General features: G+C 36.4%; 2 protein-coding genes across 4 annotated transcripts; one reads left to right on the top strand and one right to left on the bottom strand.

The window, feature by feature from the left end:
- Positions 1-4,536: 4,536 nt before the first annotated feature.
- LOC147863681 (DNA polymerase I B, chloroplastic/mitochondrial-like) lies at positions 4,537-12,410 on the top strand. The gene is made up of 12 exons (XM_087319398.1): positions 4,537-5,087; positions 5,691-6,540; positions 6,824-7,012; positions 7,705-8,375; positions 8,493-8,946; positions 9,023-9,118; positions 9,189-9,281; positions 10,184-10,378; positions 10,480-10,572; positions 11,492-11,704; positions 11,789-11,878; positions 12,095-12,410. Exons 1-12 carry the CDS (start codon positions 4,954-4,956, stop codon positions 12,254-12,256), a joined length of 3,240 nt encoding a protein of 1,079 aa, XP_087175524.1. The 5' UTR covers positions 4,537-4,953; the 3' UTR covers positions 12,257-12,410.
- A 1,041-nt stretch (positions 12,411-13,451) lies between these two features.
- On the bottom strand, positions 13,452-20,368 carry LOC147863680 (alpha/beta-Hydrolases superfamily protein). 3 transcript variants are annotated; one of them, XM_087319396.1, is made up of 9 exons: positions 20,038-20,360; positions 19,190-19,789; positions 18,311-18,355; positions 18,072-18,211; positions 17,907-17,978; positions 16,689-16,737; positions 16,498-16,595; positions 14,436-14,574; positions 13,452-14,030 (listed from the first exon to the last, which is right to left on the bottom strand). In XM_087319396.1, exons 1-9 carry the CDS (start codon positions 20,260-20,262, stop codon positions 13,848-13,850), a joined length of 1,551 nt encoding a protein of 516 aa, XP_087175522.1. In that variant the 5' UTR covers positions 20,263-20,360; the 3' UTR covers positions 13,452-13,847. The 3 variants fall into 3 exon arrangements, with proteins under 3 accessions (XP_087175522.1, XP_087175521.1, XP_087175523.1); XM_087319395.1 differs by having other exon boundaries at positions 17,907-17,976; positions 18,064-18,211; positions 20,038-20,358; XM_087319397.1 differs by lacking the exons at positions 16,498-16,595; positions 16,689-16,737 and having other exon boundaries at positions 17,907-17,976; positions 18,064-18,211; positions 20,038-20,368.
- Between the last annotated feature and the right edge of the window lie 271 nt (positions 20,369-20,639).

The raw sequence follows: 20,639 nt of genomic DNA, 5'->3' as shown, positions 1-20,639 counted from the left end.
AGAAAGTCACAAAGTTTTAACAGTGCTTGGGAGAGTTGTTAGTCAAGCACTCGACCTAACTAGGTAATAGTATACCAACAGACATTCAATTGTGAAGACTAGCACTCATCATTCCAGATTGCATTTAAACTCAAATGTTCTTTCATATAGAGATGTTTGAATGCCAAAAGTTTTGATGCCTGCGAAAGATTTGAGAGAATCTTTGACTGACTTAAGTGAATTGCCAAAGTTAACATAGATTGAACCAAAGAGCACTAAACAGATTGAGTTTGTACAAAAGGGGAGGGTCAAAATGATGGCAAGGATAGAAAGGAACCAAGATATCATAGTGGGGTTTTGAGAACAAACTGTATTGACTACTTGGGTCCGAAAAATGTTGTTTTTTTTTTTCCTCCCCTAAAAAGATACGCCTTGGTATTATTAAATCATAAGAAATACAAAAGTTGTGTTGGATAAACAAATATACCAACCGATTCCCTTGTACCCTCATTATAGTCGATTTATTGAGCATAGCCAGCAATAAGGGGTGATCAAGGAATAAGAAGAGATGCCCTCGTTTTGCATCTTTTTGAAGCTTTGAATATGCTTATGGCTTGTTTGCCTTAGGTCATAAGTTATTCTCCTTAGGCCTATAAGATATTCCCAAGGTTGATCCACACAACAGTATAGCAGATGCTTTGATGGATATGTATCTAAATACGAGAGATGCTTTGTTGCTCGTAATACTATTTTTCTTGAGAGGTATGGAAGGGAAACCTTCACTTTGGGAGCTGGATTTTGATTATTCCTTACACGTTCGGAGTAATGGTGATGATTCACATGCATTTGATGCTTGGTATAAGAAGTTGTTTTCAAGTGTGGACTTAAATAAGGACTTCTTTTTAGATGTACATACCCAATTATGCAAAGCTTTTAACCAAATCGATAGAGTCACAAAGTGTATAGCCCTATTTGAGGATCACGTAGTAAATAATGATAATGCTTGGAACATTTTCGAAGAAGAGGTGATCTATTCATCAATATTTGAAATTTGGGTTTGATTAGAATTTAGATGTATGTTTTCTTGATATAAAACTTTTATTTGTCACATATGGAGTTTATATGGTGGGCACTAGGTACTTGCGAAATTATAAGTGCAAGTTGCATAAATTTCTTTTTATATTATATTGATGTTGATGAGATTCTTGTTATTTAGCAATTACCTACGATGCGTTAATGATTTCTCTTTCAAGCCCAAATATGGAATATATTTATAACAATATGACTAGGAAACTATAGAAGTCAATGCTTACTAAATAATATATGTACATGGGAGACAACGAAGTAAAACACGAATTGAAGGTATTGCCTTTTATAAATCATATTCAAATACTTTAGATGTCCTTGGAAACACTAAAAGAGCACCAACCCAATGTATGTGCTAGCATGAGAGGAATGACATTATAGACAATGACAATGTTAACTCAAAAATAAATATATCCCTCAAAATTAAGGATATGTGATGAGCTAGTTAATTGGCCTTTTTGTGAACAATGTTGAACACATTGTTCATGAATTCAAATACTTCACTTGATTTGAGCTAACATGATGAATTAGCTAATTAGCCTTTGTTGATACATACATACATATATTATATAATGTATGTATGTCTGTATATGTAATATTATATTTTGTGTGGTTTGCCTTGTTGCATGTTTTTCAATGATCAACGTGGATTCTGGAACTCCAAAATAGTGCAACTACTTGTCAATGTTATTAGGCAACCATTGATCGTTTCTATGGAGCTAATATTGGCACCACGCCCACAAATTGGCCATAGTAAGAATATGCCATGGTCAGTTTCCTAAACAAACACACAATGGTGTCAATAATATTTCGAGTTATTCAATTTGTTTGAGGCCTACATTCCATGACAATGACAATATTATATTTGGTGCTATCATATTGCAACTTTCGCTAAGGATATGCCAAGTCTTGGATGCAGCATGGTCTTCACATCATAAAAGTTAATGTTCAAATATTTTGGTTCACCCCATAAAGCAAGAGCGAAACAATATCAAAATGGAATAAGGGGAAAACAACAATGGATTTCCTACAAGAAAGTCAATACAATTTACCATACCATAAACAATAGGTGTGTTGTGCATACTTGATCCTTCGTGAATCAATAATGGTGGTACAAATAAAAAGGCCAAGCAGGGCATACTAAATGGCATTACTGCCTACATGTGTGAATTCGTCTACAATAACACCTTGGTTGCACCATCATGCTTGATGCACCACAATGTCATGGGAGTTACTTGAAATCCATCCCTCTTCTTTGAGCATGACGATTCTCTAACCTTGACAAGCTTATATAGTCACCTTCATAAAATTCTAGTGATTTTCACAAACATTTTTTGATCTTCGTGATATTATCCACTTTTCAGAGGTAACATGTAATTCTTTCATTACTTTATTATCAAAAAGAAAAAGATCACAATGACCTCTAGGCCTTGGTGAAGGTTGCAATTAGAACAAATGAAGTCCCCTCTGACTGTCGTGTTGCATGGTTGTTTTCCTTGTGCTTTTCTTTTAGTGTTTTGAACCACTGTACCAATTTTGGGTCTCATGAGTGATTAAGACAACCAAAGAACTAACAATTTATTGCATTTCTAAGTGTTGGACCCTCCCATTCTTGCAAGTTGTCATCCTGGAAATATTATGAATTGTGAGGTGGGAAAATTCTAGGTTTTCGATGATAAGTAATCGATAATTATTATATATCTCACATGTAAAATCACAAGTTTGTCCATGACGCCAAATTTTTGACATATGAGGATGACAAGAAATGACCAATTTATCCATATTTATTCACCCCGAATGTTGACTTAGATTCGTCCTCCCAACAGAACAAAATTTAACGATCTTCTCCTACTTTGCGAATAACTTTTTCATAAGCAAAAAGTAAGATGCAAAACAACCCTTTCCAAATTTGGGAAGTAAAAAGTTGATCGTGCATGCTTTGAATTGAAAGACAATCTCTCTTATTCTGGCAGTAACTTATTATAAAAAATATCGGTAAACAATGCTCTCAATAGTTTTGACGAGACACATTGGTTCCCTTCTTCCTATGAATGGACAATTTAGTCATGTTGTCACTTTAGAGGCAATATATTTTATGTGAATTTTAGGATTCAACGAAAATCTAAACTATGCTTTCAAATGTCAAAATTATTATACAAAAATATGTTGGGTCAAAAAGTGATTCCCATGAGAAACAATTTTAGAGCTTCCTCTCTTGTGCACGAGTAATCATAGAGCAAATCCTTGACCCTAACCAATCTCGATGTTGATGTCTTGCATGTGTTGGGACCTCGTTTTCAATACACGTAGAGGGAGAGGCATATCCTAGTTGAGATGGTTGTTCAACAAGTTGGAAGATTGTGAGGTCATTAATTGGATACACAATATGACTTGCAATGCAATAGTTGTTCTATGATTTAAACCAACGAATCATGCTAGATAACCTAGGAAGTTATCACTAGGGTAAGCCCAATTGGAAGAGAGAGCAACGACAAGAGCATTCTATAAAGTCTTTCAGGAGTTTGTTGAGATACTAGAAATATTAAAAGACTAAAGACTGGATGTGATAAAAATGATATCCAATAGATATATAATTTGATGCATATGTATATAATTTTGCCGTGCTCTTCTTCTTATGTGGAAATGCCATAGACAAATAGAGAACTACAAATGAAAAATTCAAGCAAATTTGTAAGGATTTGAGTTTGTGTATATCCATGAATATAACACTAATCCATAACACACAAAAAAACATGAGCTTTAGATATACATATTTGTAGTGTCTCCCTGGAAATATACATATACTTGATAAAATAGCACCCAAAGAAAAGAATGACAACATATAATGATCCAAGAGCCTCAATTGAAACTAGGTGAGCAAAATTTATGGGATTGGAATTCGTGTCAAATGAATACAACATCATGGCTTTGATAATATGTTACCGAATAACAAACAAACGAGATAAGCTAAGGAGAAAACATAAGGGAGAAGGTACCTGGGATATGATTTCGTGGCCTCGACAAAACATGAGAAGTTCATGATGTTGGATCAGACGTGGAGAGCTCGAAGAAGAAATCTACCGCATTGGGAAGAGGACACAGGGACGTGCCGAGAGCTAGATCGGTTGGAGGGACCCAATCCATGAAACAAAGCTTAGAGTTAGAGGTGTGGATGACCACCCCGTAGCGCCCCAAGGAGCGGAATGCAGAGGTGAGAGCTATGGATGGAGGGATGGACCAAGTGGAGGCCAAAACAAGAGACTCTTGTTAATTTGGTTGGGACAACTATGTACATATATGTATGTCTTCTAAATATAGAACAATTCTGACACACATATCTTGATTTCTGGACAATTACATATAAATATGTAACATAAAGTGTGTATTTATTTATTATTTTATTTATCTATTTATAAGAATGTCCCCATAAATTAATTAATATAATAAATTAAAAGAAGATAAGAAGGAATGCAAAACCCCACCCAGCGTTTGAAAACCCCTCTTTCTCTCTCTCTCTCTCTCTCTCTGCCTGCAGACGACGAAGACGAAGGACCCGTCGTGAAGCAGAAAGCGTGTCCGAAGAAGGCCTCGCAGACAGGGAGATCAAGCAGAAGGAAGAAAAAAAGAAGCAGAAAGAAGGAGAAGGAGGGATGAATAGAGAAGAAGGAAGAAGGAAGAAGTAGAAGTCACACAAGAAGGAAAAAAGAGGAAAGAAGAATTATACACAAAACGGAACAAGAAGAAGTAGAAGGATCATTCACAAAACGGGGCGAGAAGAACTAAAAGAGATTTTCACAAATCGGAGCAAGAAGAAGTAGAAGAATTATTCACAAAACGGAGTGAGAAGAAAGCAGAAGAATTATTCACATAACGGCTCTGGCTCGCCTAATGGCGTTGGGGATTCATTTCCTTACTCTTCGTCCCGCCGCATTATCTCCTCCCTATACTACTTCTAATGGATTCTGTTGCCTCTCCCTCAGATGGCATTCAGTAAACTGTGCGTTTAGCAGCGATGAAGATCAGTAAGTATTTCCATTTTCGTTCATCTGTTTTACCTTGCTTATTGGGGGATGACTATGTCCATAAAACTATCATATGTCTTGCTTTGGCATAGGACTACTGGTTTTCATGTATGTATTTGGTTTGATATAAGACTAATTCTCATATGTCTATTTCATTTCTCTCTTGCGTATAACTTTTGTTTTCATAAGAACATTTCCTTGCAAGCATGTTTTTCTTTGACAAGTTTCCATGTGTGTTGAATATTTTTAGCTTTTGAGTATATTACATTTGAAAGTGTTCCTCCCATTCGAGTATGTCCCACGTTCGTGTAAAATCAGTTTTTGCATGTGTATTTTGATTAAAGTACGCATTGGAAAATTTTCTTAAGTGTATTTTCCATGAAGTTTGGATATAACACGAGCATTTCATAAAATTCCTCTTAATTCTGTTAAATGTCTCTTATCAGATGTAGCTATTGACTTACTTATTTTATTCTTGAAGTATCAAAAAAGTAGTTTTAAATGCGTTCCATCCTGTCGGACATTGTATTAGATTGTATTGAGTATCATTTTATCTTTTTGAATATGTTAATATAACAATTATTTTCTTTTCATTCCTTACAGAAAAAATCATATCAGGGTGTCTGCCTATAAGACATCACAATGTCTTTCTACTGATGAGCATTGGATGAGAGAGGCTGAGCGAGAAAGAGAGAGAACCAGACGTTTTCAGGGTCAAGCTGAATTGCTAGAAACAGGTAGTGTCGTAGATTCGTTTGCAAAGGGAGGAAAACCTTTTGTGAGTTGGAAATGTGGACAACAAAGGCAAGAGGAAGTGGATGAAATGCAAAGGGATAGAAACAAAGTGCAAGGAAGGGCGGGGATTACTTCCCAGTTACCAGAAAGTGGGGTAGAGATTATAAGCAATATGTATGATATCAGGCAGCTGCAATCTGGTGTTCCAACTAGAGTAGATCAGAAAGAAGGTGAAGGTAACCACATTACAGAGAAAACGAAGATATTCCCTAGAGTCACAGTGCTGGACCGTAAATCCCAAAATGCATATATGGAAAGAGATGTAAATTATAGAACTTCTAGCAAGCAGCAGTTAGATGGTGCCACAACTACTTGTGACCTGGATATTACATCAAATCAGGAGGTTAAAAATGCACCGGAAATTCAGGCTAGAGTTGAACCAGGCACCTACTCAAGCAGCATCAGTAAAGAGGCTGATTCCAAAAATGTGGAAAGTATTGCATTGGGAGCTTTAATAAGCGATCATTACAGATCCAATTCCAGTGGAACTACCCATCTTAAAGAGACACCACAGATGAAACTAGCAGAAAGAAAAACATCACAAATGGTGTGCATGATAGAGGACATTCTTATTGTCGATAACCTAGCAACTGCACAAGTTGTCATCGAAAAACTCAGAGGAGATTATAAGGATTTCATTCATGCATGTGATACTGAGGTATGTGCTGATTCTAACTTTTTCAATGACAAAATGTTCAGCAGCATTCTTAATGATCTTGACATGAGGTTCTACACATAGTAATTTATAATCAACAAAATCCTCTTCTTTTAAGTTGTTTGTTCTTGCTTGGTCATGTCATGAGTGTTGATACTTGTTTGTGATCTGATTTCTATAGCAAGGAGTTTTGGTCAATTAATTTCTGATTGCTAGTTTCATAAACAGCTATCTGATAAAGGATCTATTGATGTTGCCATGAACTGTCTGGGTTTCTTTGTCTCAGGTTTCAGATATTAATGTAAAGAAAGAAAGCCCTGTGGGACATGGTAATGTCATCTGCTTCAGTATCTATTGTGGACCTGATGCTGACTTTGGGAACGGCAAGAACTGCATCTGGGTTGACGTCCTTGACACTCGTAGTAAAATATGGCATGCTTTCAAAGATTACTTTGAAGATTCAACTATTCGAAAGGTTAGTGTTCTGGAAAGCTGTTCAATCATCATTTTGAACTGATGAATGTGGAAGAAGAAAAAGAAAGCCCTAAAGAAAATTACAACAAAGACAAAGGAAAATACAAGGGTAATAAAGAGAAAAAATATACTGCAAAACAAACACATGTAACGAGCACAGTCTTCATCACTTGAGTTCCCAACCCAAGAGGTGCAAGCTCATAAATTTAATCAAGTTAACCATGGGCAGAGTGCCATGTTATCTAGACACATGAGTCATGATATTACTGTAAATTGATAGGAAAAACAGTGATATTAATGCTTTCTGATCTATGGATATTTGGACTTGTACATTCAGAAATATGTTTAGTGCATGTAATATTTTGTGTCTGAAATATGATCGTAGATTAGTGAATGTATTTGATATTTAGAAGAAAATCTAATACAGATCTATAGACTTTTTAGATATTAATGGTAGATGAAAATACACGTATCTCTGATGTTATATCTAATCCAGATCTATAGAGTTTTTAGATATTAATGGTAGATGAAAATACACATATCTCATCTTAACATCAGTTTGGTAAGCCTCCCTCATTGGTCTATCGCTAATAATGGTTTTGGTTGAGAAACCATAAATATGCGTTTGGTATTCCAGTTTCTGATATTAACTTTGATGTCATTGGATGGCCGGGACTTGGTAATGGCTGACAGGTTTGGCATAACTTCAGTTTTGACAAACATGTTTTGGCGAACCATGGAATACAAGTGTCGGGATTTTATGCTGATACAATGCATCTTGCACGCCTTTGGCACTCTGGAAGAAAAGGCTCCGAGGGAGGCTACTCCCTTGAATCGTTAACCAGTGACATTAATGTTATGAATGGTGTACATAATTGGGATGCCAATATGATAACGAGGAAAACCTCAATGAAGGAGCTTTTTGGTGTTGGCAAATTGAAAAAGGATGGCACGGAAGGTAGCTTAAAGGCTATTCCCCCAGTGGAAGAATTACAAAGAAGCCCAAGCCTCCGAGAGAGATGGATATGCTATTCTTCAGGTGATGCTCTTTGTACTTGGAGGCTGTGGGAAAGTCTACATGAAAAACTGAAAGCAAGAGAATGGTATTGTCAGAATCAGAAACGTGGCAATATGTATGACTTCTATTGCACTTTTTGGCAACCTTTTGGAGATGTATTGGCTGGGATGGAAGCACATGGGATGCTTGTGGATCGAGATTATCTTGCAGAGGTCGAAAAAGTTGCATGCAAGGAACGTGCTACATCGATAAGCAGATTTCGTAAATGGGCGGCTAAGTATTGCAGTAATGCACAATATATAAATGTGACTAGTGATGCCCAAATAAGACAACTACTATTTGGCGGGTATATATTTTCATTCTACTCTCATAACACTTTTTAATCTTATTGGGATCATACATGCTGCATTTTTTCTTTGTTTATTGTTTTCTGTGACCTTGTTTGATGTGGGTAGAATTTCAGGTTCCAAAATGTTAGTAAAACCCGCAGCTTCAAAATTCCTAACGTTGATGGCTATATAGAGGAAGGCAAAAAGGCTCCATTGAAATTCAGGACTATTGAAATAAGCGGAATAGGTGTTGAATTACCTGTTGAAACACTAACATCCAGTGGATTGCCAGCTGTAAGCATGCAAGCATTAAAGAATCTTGCTGGCAAAGTTTCAGTTAACTGTGATGAGGTTGAAGAGGAGGAAGACTTTATTCCTGGGGGTTGTGATGCTGTTTTAACATCAGCAGGGGTTGAGGATTCCAGAAAAACTGAGAAAAAATCTGAAGAGGATTTGACTGTATATGGTAAAGCTTATCATGCTTTTAATGGAGGGCAGGATGGTAAGGAAGCTTGTAAAGCCATTGCAGCACTTTGTGAGATTTCAGCCATTGATACTCTCATCTCAAGCTTTATACAACCTTTGCAAGTAAGTGTATATTGTCTTGTTATTTCATATGTGATATTAAGTGTAAATTGTAATTTGTTTATCTTTTGTTAGGCAGGGTGGTGATATTTTGGGCCCTGATGGCCGTGTGCACTGCTCTTTGAATCTGAATACAGAAACAGGACGCTTATCTGCAAGGCGTCCCAATCTTCAGGTACTGATTCCTGCTAAGATTGATGCAAATGTCAGGCTTTATAGATATTGAGTGAATGTTCTCTTTACAGAATCAGCCGGCATTAGAGAAAGACCGTTACAAGATAAGGCAAGCTTTTATAGCAAGTCCGGGGAATTCATTAATTGTTGCAGATTATGGACAGGTATTTCAGCACTGTTTTTCATAAAACGTATCAAAGTGTTTTGAGCTCAATGATGTGTTTATTTTCAATATCTCATCTGGCACTGTCTCCTTTTTCTTTTGTTTCAATGTTTTCGATCCTGTTTATTTATATCCGTAGATCAATATGTTGGTCTGGTCTTATTCTTATGAACCTATATTCAACAAGCAGCTTTATTGGAGGTTTGCATTGCTAGATTCATAACCTCAGTTGACAGTATTTAGGATGACTCTGCCATTCATGATGATTGTTTGGAGCTAGATTCAGCATGATCATAAAGGCAATAGCGCGATTCCAATGGAGTGCCAATGGTTTTATAGAGGAGCTCCAAAGTTGAAGTGAGAACTTCTTTTCATATTCTTCAAATGCTGTCACACCTTGTTTTTGTGGAAAAAAAAGTATAGTATTGAGCAAGGTCTCGGCAAAAGTTATCAGTTACTGCAAATGTCCTCAGCTGTTGATTTATCTGTAGTCTCTGTGCAGGCAAATGCTGTCACACCTTGTTTTTGTGGCAAAAAAATAGTATTGTGAGCAAGTTCTCGGCAAAAGTTATCATTATTACAATTGTGGTCATGGCAAAAGTTATCAGTTACTGCAAATGTCCTCAGCTGTTGATTTACCTGTAGTCTCTGTGCAGGCAAATGCTGTCACACCTGGTTTTTGTGGCAAAAAAATAGTATTGTGAGCAAGGTCTCCACAAAAGTTATCATTATTACAATTGAGGTCATGGCAAAAGTTATCAGTTACTGCAAATGTCCTCAGCTGTTGATTTACCTGTAGTCTCTGTGCACACAAACAGAAAATCTTTGGTCTTCTCCACTAATACTTAGTTGCAAATACTTATTACGTAAAATTGATATTGGTGTTTTCTGTTTGATTTACAGTTAGAGCTTAGACTCTTAGCACATCTGGCAAATTGCCAGAGTATGTTGGAAGCGTTTCGCATTGGAGGTGATTTCCATTCAAGAACAGCCATGAATATGTATGATCACTTGAGAAAAGCTGTAGAAAGAGGAGATGTGCTGCTAGAGTGGGAGCCGAAATCTGGGGAGGAATCTCCACCTGCACCTTTACTCAAGGTAATGGACGAATGGAGTTGGGACCTGGACATTATGTATTTTATCTAGGCATATTCTTTCTTATACTATGCTTGATATATCCATTTCCATTGTGCATGCAGGATGTATATGCTGCAGAACGGAGAAAGGCGAAGATGCTGAACTTCTCTATTGCTTATGGTAAAACAGCTATGGGTCTCTCAAAGGACTGGAAGGTATGAAGATTAGCTTTGGACTTTCAAGTCTGCCTGTGCATTTTACATGGGATTGTGCATTTCGTAGTATGGATAAATTTTCGTCCCAAAATGTTTTTCAGTAGTTTGTTGTCTCCTCTGTTCTTTTTTGCTCATGTCTAGTTACATCCTGCATATACATGTATAAATTGGTATCTTACGTTAGTGTGCACTAGTGGAGTTTGTCACCTATGTTATTCAGCATACAGATACATCAGATCCATGTTATCATGGATAATGAACAAGCCACCTGACTGTCAAGCATCAGTATTGACACAAGTTGATATATGGGCCACATTAAATTGGTTCCTTTTTCGTTTGGATTTTATACTAATTGATGCAAATCGATAATGCTTTAAGTGACGGAGACATGGAGGCTTAGATGGCTAGTTTGTACCTTAATTTTCTATTTAATGTGCTACTTTTCACATTACAGCTAGTTTAAATTCTATCATCATATAGTAGGATTTACTTGTTATTGAAGGCTTATCTTTTACGGTCTAGACAGATCTCAATTGTTTATCTCAATTTTATATTTTGTTACAAGAGAAACATTTAGCACATTTGTCAACAACCTATGGTTTTGAACTTTCAATCTTTTGAGGACATTGCCAGTTTCCAAATGCCCTTGTAGGTTACTTTGATTGCCAAAGTGCTTGATGATTGGAAGAATCATCTCAAATGTAACATGTTGAGGCTATATTTTTATGTTCATGCTGTCCTTTGTATAATATTGAAAAACATAAATGTACTTGGATATTGCATTCTTGGTAACTGGTACTTTGTTGGATTGTGTTTTGATTTCATGTTAGATTTTCTTAATAATATAATTATGTAACTGAAAGAAGTGTGTCCGCTCTTGTCATGGTATGGAATTGTCAAGACTAAAATATATGTGCAGGTAAGTTTAGAAGAGGCCCAGGAAACTGTGGACCTTTGGTATAGAGATCGGCGAGAAGTACGGCTATGGCAAGAAATACAGAAGAGGGATGCACTCAAGAACCATTGTGTATACACTATTCTGGGTCGTGCCCGTCACTTCCCTGCTGTAAAATCAGCTAATAATTTTTCGAAGGGTCGAATAGAACGTGCTGCAATAAATACTCCTGTCCAGGTCTTCTTTGGATTCCAACCCAAGTTTTAATTGCCTCCGGCATTATTATAGTTCTTTAAATAAGAGATGCTCTTTACTGTTCAGGGAAGTGCAGCTGATGTGGCAATGCTTGCGATGCTGGAGATTGCAAGGAATACTGAGTTGAAACGGCTTGGTTGGAGGCTGCTTCTGCAGGTAAACAATGTTTTTTGTAATTCGTTTTGTTATTGGTGGAAACCCATGGAAAAAAGAGTACAATGAAATGACTAGGAATATATGCTCCTTTTAGTTTGAGACATAGAAAGAATATGAAGGATTCCTGAGTGAAAACTTGAGTGGGAGTAGGTAGAGTTGGTAGAAACTAGATAAATACATGTGTTCTTTGTATTGATATAAACTTCCTTTTGGTAGGTCCATGATGAAATGATTCTGGAGGGGCCAACAGATTCTGCAGCCTATGCAAAAGATCTTGTGGTGAGATCAATGTCACATCCCTTCAATGGAAAGAACATTTTGAAAGTTGATCTTGTTGTGGATGCAAAGTATGCCAACAGTTGGTATGCTGCAAAATAGAGGAGATCCATGAATTTGTATGGCTTCCATAGTGCCACTTTTTGATCGTCTCCAATGTATGTGGACACACAATTCTTTTCTGAGTTATATGGAGCCTCAACAATTCTTTTCTTTGTAAGAGTTATTTGGAGCCTCAAGTTTTGTGCTTATTTTTGCCACTTGAGCTCTCCTCCTATTCTTTTATGTTGTATTAAAGTCTGGATGAAAGAGGAAAAATGGAAGTATAAGATCAAGAAAATGGAAAAATGGGACAAGAGGTTTTGAGGAGAAATATTTCCCTCAGTAAGAGAAGAAAATATGCAAGTAAGAAGAAAGATAAAAAGTACACACGAAATCCAAACATAAAATAAGAGAGGAGCTGAGAGTAGCGTTGTCAATGGCATCTTGCTAAGATTCATATGTAAATCTGAAATATTGAGATTTTATGCCTGACATGGCATATTACCTACTTTTATATGTAAATCTTATAAATCAAGGTATTCTGCATGACTTGGGAGATTTTGCCCAATTTTATATGGGGAACTTGTCATATTGTTACCTTTTGTTGGAAGGGTGAGCTAAAGGAAGATATTTGAAATTTTGATCTTTGTGAGTCATGGAGTAGGAAGTTCGATACCAAAATTGTCTTTTACATTGACAATTAATGTATCATGTCATATATACAAAATTGTCTTTTACATTGACAGTTAATGTATCACGTCATATATACAAAATTGTTGTTTACATTGACAGTTAGGAAGATATTTGAAATTTTAATCTTTGTGAGTCATTGAGTAGGAAGTTCGATACCAAAATTGTCTTTTACATTGACAGTTAATGTATCACGTCATATATACAAAATTGTCTTTTACATTGACAGTTAATGTATTGTGTCATATATACAAATTTGTTACCAAAATTGTCTTTTATATTGACAGTTAATGTATCACGTCATATATACAAAATTGTCTTTTACATTGACAGTTAATGTATCGTGTCATATATACAAATTTGTCTTTTATATTGACAGTTAATGTATCACGTCAGATATACAAAAATTGTCTTTTACATTGACAGTTAATGTATCATGCCATTGATACAAAAATTGTCTTTTACATCGACAGTTAATATATCACATCATATTGCTTCTCTTTATTTGGAAAGGAACCAGTACATGTGAAAGTTGAACCAGTAACTGATGTAGGAAGTTTGATACTGAAAATGTCAATGTCAAATTTGAGCATTCTTGAGTCAAGGTGTGGATAAGTAATTTTCAATCTAAAGCAACACATTTGCACCATTTGGAGGTAATGAAACCCCACCATATCTTACTAACATAAGTTGTCAGTGAAAACAGTGGATATAATTTTGTGTCAATGATAATATATGAGCAAGTTGAAAACAGTGGATACAGTTTTGTGTAGTTGACATATGAGCCAACCACAACATGATAAAATCTAACAAAACTGTTTAACACCTCACACAAAGAAAGACTCAAATATTCAGCAAATTCTTATATAGGGAACCTTTAAACATCCATGCAGGCTTGTAGAATGAAAATTGCAATCAGTGACTCAGTGCAAATACAACAGTGACTCCAGAAACAGCTTCATCATTTTCTTGTAGATGACATTTCTGCTTGCATATCCATAGGGGCTTTTTCTTCTAGCCAAGTAGCCACTACATCTGCTGCATCATTCCATGCAACATCCAGCATAATGTCATGTGCAATTGATGGTACAATGACTAAGTTATTTCCATAGACATCAGCAGTGTCATGGAGACCCTGAATATCCTGCAATTTTAACATTCATGGCACACAATATAGCATTTGTCAAAGATTAGAAAATATTACAAAAATGAGTTCAGAACAATTTCATGTTATCTTAACATCTATCAAGAACAATCAAGCAAATGCAACCCTACAAAAAGGCAGCTTTGCAAGAAAGCACACATTGTACACATACCAATGGTTGGTAACCCTCAAGAAAGAGCACATGGAAGATGGTATAACAATGCAAGTTTCCATGGGAGGTGAAATGACACCATTCCTTTAGACCATAAAATCACAATTACTTGTACACATACCAATGGTTGTTAATCCTCAAGAAAGAGCACATGGAACACAGTATACCAATGCACGATTCCATGAAAGGAAGTGAAATGACACCGTTCCTTTAGACCATAAAATCAAAATTACCACAACAAAGTCATTTTCTGCTCCAATAACAAGAATGGGTGGTGCATCCTCAGAAGGAACTTCCACAGGTAGTGATGCGTTAAGTTCTCGTAAATTGAAAAGTGGTACATTGGAGCTTTTTGCTAGTAGTTGTTGGTACCTACAAGCAAGGATAATATAGGTTTATGCCCTTCAAAGAGTTTACAAGGACAAATCAAAAGTGAAGATAATGCCTCAAAATCCTGGCCCAAAACCATAAAAAAAACCACAAAAGTTATTTTTCCCATCCAGCTGGGTCCAAGATTCAGAAATGGTGTGAAAGTTGGCATGTTGAGGAATATCACATACAAAAAGAAGGGACAGGGGAACATTAGTCCATGCTTTGCACTCCATCACATTTGAAACCCTCCACATGAAATGGGAAAAGTGCAGTTTCAAAAGTGCAGCCACATTAATAATCAATACTGGGATAATTACTAGAGTGTTTAGCCAATGTCCAAGGACACATCTGGATACCCATGACCAAGAGGTTGAGATGTGCCACCACACCGTTTCACAGGGTATTGGAAAGAAGCGAACATGCCACTTTGGAAAGGATTGCATATGAGAATATTAGGCATGGCTTTCAGGAATTCTTATTTGGTTGTAATATCTCCCCATAACTCCTAACAAGGATAGAACCACTCCTGACAACATCAGGCATGTTCTTTGCTAGTTGACTTGATTTGATCACAGAACCAAACTCATGGAAGATCCAAACAGTGAAATTCAGAAATAAGCTATGTTTTTTATTTCAGATTTTATTTTTACTTTTTCTTTAGCCCCCTGTGGACACATTAGTATATCATCATCATTATCACCTCTCTCTCTCTGGCTGTTGGCTTGGTGGTTTACACAGTCACATTAAAGTCATAATTTTGAGAGAATTCAAGTTTGATCCCCGCCTTTGGGCTAGGCCTCGTCCCATAGATAGCTCTCTCTCTCAAATATGCCACGTATCATACCCCAATATGCAATACCCTCAAAGAACTCCTTGTAATAAGCAAGAGGAAACCCGATCTTCTAGGAATCTACGTAAGTTCCTTCTATGAGCGTAAACAATCATTTGTCAACTACAGGCCCCTTCAACCATCATATTTCTGGGATCACGAGGACAGAAGTATATTATAAATATCATTGTCGTCACTCCCTCTCTCTCTCTCTCTCTCTCTCTCTCTCTCTCTCTCTCTCTCTCTCTCTCTCTCTCTCTCTACTGGAGACGATAATAGAATTTATCTATCTATCTTTCATTGGTGACCCTATTATCATCGTGAGGATCCTTCTAGCAAGGTAAACCGGCCAAGATTCTGTAAGACTTTTCATACCATGCTATAGTTCCTCTGGATCTCTTCTGTGAATAGGATGTATACATACTTCTTGTTTGTTCATCATCCGATATCCACTAGGACATTTGGAAGATCTTTAACAGATGCAGGATTTGTTTCTCATGAACCATGAGACAGTATTTAGATTAGACACCAATGACTGAGATCACTGCAGACGTGAACCATCAATGACGAATATGGTTGTCATTTCAGGTCATCCATATAATTATTGCTAGAACTAGAACTATATTACTCCGCTATGACAGAAATTTATGGTATTTCTTGTGTCTTCCTCAAAATGCGTATCATTAGACAATACTATCTAGAATCTTGGGATTTTTATGGTGGTAGGGTTGGAATCCGTTTTTGAAAAAGATATAATGCCAGATTTGTTTTTTGGAAAATTGAGGAGTTTGACCCTCTAAAGAGAAGGTACACCTCACTGCAAGAGTGAGCACAGGCATTATTGATCCAAAAACGCAAAGGTAAACATAAGCTATCCATGTGGGGTTTAGTTCCTGAACAATAACCTTGGTGACAATCTCTAAAGGAGTACTAAACATTACGTATATATAGGAGTTATGGGGACAGGCGGCGGTACAGTACAAATCAATTCTGAAAAAAATAACATGTCAAAGTCATTTTATGTTTGTTTTTTGCTACTTCAAATATGCTTTAAATCACATATGGTTTTCTACTGGAGATCAAAATTTGCTTACCTATGCACAAGAGGTAATGGCATATTTCTTGAAAAGAAGGTCTCCCTACAAAGGGATTTACTGTAAGCAAATGCCTTCGCTGCAAGACTAAGTGTTACCTATCAATGTCCATAAATACTGAAATGCGTTAGGGAAACTCCATACTCGTAGAACATTAGGCAGAACAAGAGAATAATCATATACATTATCACCTTGATAGAATCAAATGGTCTACTCATAAGATATCTTTGTACAAGAGGTCTGTCAAGAAAACAAACAAGAACTTCAGAAGTAAGATTTTACTTAAATATAAACCCACACAAAGATAAGGAAAGAGAAATATTTATGAGAAACAGACATCCACACCATTACATAAACATGGAAATGCACCATCTTCATTAACAAATACAGAGGAACAAATGGTAGAAAGCGTATAACTGAAAGAATTAAAGGCTCTGTTACTTCTCCAGATACTGCTATGTTACAAATTCTGTTTCTGGTTTTATTGAATTTCGTAAAATTGTATACATAATTTCTCTCCCTCTAATTGATCTATATTATGCATCAAAAATTTGTTGAAGGTACACACTCATTCTTCTAATTGTATTGTTCAATAAATGTTAACAGGGTTGGACTACAGTATTCCTTAACATGATCAATTTTCTTTATTTAATATATTCAGACCATACCAGTTCTGAAAAAAGTTATCCTCACACCTCTCAATTTGAACATAGTCTACCAAGGGTAAAAACTAGATTGCGATTGGGTTTAAATTATATAATGAATATAAGAGTAAGCGACAAAAGGGGAAGTCAACTAAACCATCAATTATATTATACCAACTATGCTAGAGAAGTTTAAATGATATGGATTTCTTTCTGTTCGCTCATCTTTTTAGACATCAGTTATCCATATAATGAATGATCAAAAGTTGAGTTTGGCTCACATTTTCCAAGCCTATTGTCACTTACAAACGTTGCATAGCTAGGACAGTGAAGGCCCAATCAACCTTGGTAAGTTTATAAATCATACATTAGAGTTTTCCTTTCGACTTCTTTGTTATACAAACAGAAACAGAAGAATTACATTTTTGTAATGAAATACAAAATTGGTTAATTATTGAGCTTGAGGCCCTTTATGTTACCAGAAAAAGTAAAAAAGAAAAATTCCAACATAGCCTACCATTTTCCTTTATTTTCCCAAATGCCTTGAAGTCTGTGTTATTTACCCAAATGCCTTCGGCCAACCCCCAAAAGAGCAATTATATGTGTTCTTTGAGCAAGAGTATGGTCAACTCATCTCTTTTTCTCAATCAATTCATACCCGTCTGAGGGATTCAACCAAGGGCATTTAGAAGAAGTAACAAAAACTTAGGGGGATTTAGGAGTTTTTCCCAACTTAAATGAACAAAATTAAAACTTAACTCTTACCCATTGCCTGTAGGAGGCACTGAGCACGCCAAGATTGCAGCAGTTAACCTTGGGAAAGGCTCTTCGACCTCTGTTAAAGTATTTTCAAAATTCTGTTTATCATTTGATGCCCTCACATCAATGAGCACTGAAAAAAAATTCACCTGATGATCATTACCTTCAGAGGATAGTTCTGAATGTGAATACAAATTTATATTGGGAGCTAAATACTGCTGAACTATTAGTCCTCCAAATGAATGTCCAACCAAGACTGGTTTTTCTGGTACTTTATGTCGAATAAAATGAGCTACATCCCTTGCATGAGACTACTGGATTACATGAAAAAAACATGTCTCAGCCATTGATGATGTGGACCAAACTTATGCATGCCATGTATTCTTATTTGTTTAGAGAATCTTTGTTACCTGAAGTGTTCCTCCAACTCCTGCACTAGGAATATCACTTTCACCCTAAAAAACATAATTTAAAGAGTTTAGTAGTTAAAAACTTATTTATATTTCAAATGCAGATATCAGAAGTGTCAATTTAGAAGTGATAACTCAGTTTTAGCAGCATGTAGCTCAGTTCGCTTCAATTCGTTTTGAGAATTCTGACATGATATATAACGGTTATACTTTCAGATCTTCTTGTTCTTGTTCTTTAAGTTTTGATATCCTCAACCCTCTATAGCAGGTATGTTATAGAGTGATACAACTATCAAAGTATTCGGCTACATTAGAGAGATTAACAACTACAAAAGTAGGTACTGCAATACCAGAAAAGCAAATCCTTATCAACCAAAAAAATCTGGTCACTTCTTCAAACTGACCTCTTTCGATACATATTCTTGAACTGGATTTGCAACCAAATTGTTCTCAGAATCATCAAAAACCTCCCCATCTCCATATCTTACCTATTATCAAATCTCTATGAACTGAAAAACTGTTTCCTCTTCTTACCTCTTTCAAAACACAGTTTTAATTGCAACCACATTAAATTGAGAATGATCAAATACCTCATCATCTCCTTATCTTACCTATAATCAAATCTCTATGAACTGAAAACCTCGACCACGTCTTACCTCTTTTGAAACACGTTTGGCATTTGCCACTACATTACTCTGAGAATTCATCAAACATCTGACCATCTCCATAACTTATCTTCTCTAAAAAGAAAACCTCAATCACTTTTGAAGTATGATCTTTATTTGCAAACTGATCAAACACCTCAGTATCTCCATATCTGAACTATTATGATCTAAAAGATATATTAAAAAGGATCAAAAATTCAAAGAAAGATTAAACCTGTCCCAGGAAACTGAGGGCATAACAATTATGACCTTTGGTGGAGAAAAATGGAAGCCAATGAACAGCCCAGCACCAAGCAGCATGATAACTTCCATGAAGAAATACAATAGGAGGCTTCTTCTTCTTATTGTCAGATTTAGTTGTATATTCGGCCAATTGTTGTATTACCTCCATCTTCAAGCCTGAAGGAAGCTCATGAAAAGATCGAGACTGTCCATCACAAAGCTCAAAGGAGGAGTCAGCCATGGCCGCAGCTGTAATGCTCATATTTAAAGAAAACTGAGAATGTTTTCTGTTTATTCTAGGATGTTGTAGAACAATAGTCTCAAAGTGTCTCTTTGAATGATAGTGATCGATCTGTTTGAAATCATATATTCTTCTTGAATAGATCAAGGAAAGGCTAGAGGATCTTCTTTTTGATGGAGATATGCAACAGATTCTGAACCTCTTCCTTACCATTATTGAGGAATTATGGAGCATTGTCGTTGCAAACCTTTCAGAATAGCCGATTCCAAAGCTTCTCTTTGATGAATTATGGATCCTTTCTGATGCAAATGGTTCTGTATAATACCCATGGACAGCACAAGCGGAGCTTACCTGCAGCATCATTGTAATAAGAATTAGATTCACAGAAACTTCAAGTGCAAAAGCCTTGGATTATAATAAAGCCATTATAATGAGAATTATAGTACACAAACGTATTGTTCAACAAGAAAAAGATAGAAATATAGCAATCTTCTCCTCTATCTGCAAGAAGTTGAGATATTTTCTTTGAAATAGCGGTGCTGGTGTAGGATACAGAAAATATCATTTTTCTATGTGTAGGAGATATAAACGATGCATACCTCTGATATACAAGCAGTGTTGGGGATTATGGCAAAGCTTAATGATTTACGGTGGAGGCATTGCTGATCTGAAGTAAGGAATCGTCTTCCTGAGTAGGTCATGGAAACCTTGGAGAGAAGAGGGAGGTTGGAGGTTGAGAATGTTCTTTCCGGTGGAGGATATCGAGCGATTTCGACATGGTCATGGCCGTAGCGACGACAGCTGAGCCGAGAAGCGATCATCATCGTCGTCAGACAAGAGAAGAAGCAGGAGAAGGAGAAGAAGAAGAAGTATTATGTTTTGAAATGTACTGGTTCTGAATTTGATGATGGATTTGGATAATTGCAAATCTAGCCTTCGTGTGAGGGTCATTTCTGTAAATTAAGGGAACCCTAATCTCCGAAATACCCCTTGCCCCCAAAGAAGAAGAAGAAGAAGAAGAAGAAATCAAGAGTATTTCGTTGTTTCCTTGGGGGGAAGTGCTCTCTTGTCGTCAACCCTCTGAATAGAGGAAGGAATCCCTACATAGGATTCTACTGACCATTTCATCAATATAAGGCTCTTCTCTTTCCAGAAAAATGACATGGCTCAACCCTCGAAAGCCACAAAGGCACACGCACAT

The sequence above is a fragment of the Azolla caroliniana genome, unplaced genomic scaffold, assembly GCF_043228905.1.
Source record: "Azolla caroliniana isolate FFs.n. ecotype wild unplaced genomic scaffold, voAzoCaro1.0.p SCAF_5, whole genome shotgun sequence".
Lineage (NCBI taxonomy): Eukaryota > Viridiplantae > Streptophyta > Polypodiopsida > Salviniales > Salviniaceae > Azolla > Azolla caroliniana.
This window is presented reverse-complemented; position numbering and strand designations above follow the sequence as displayed.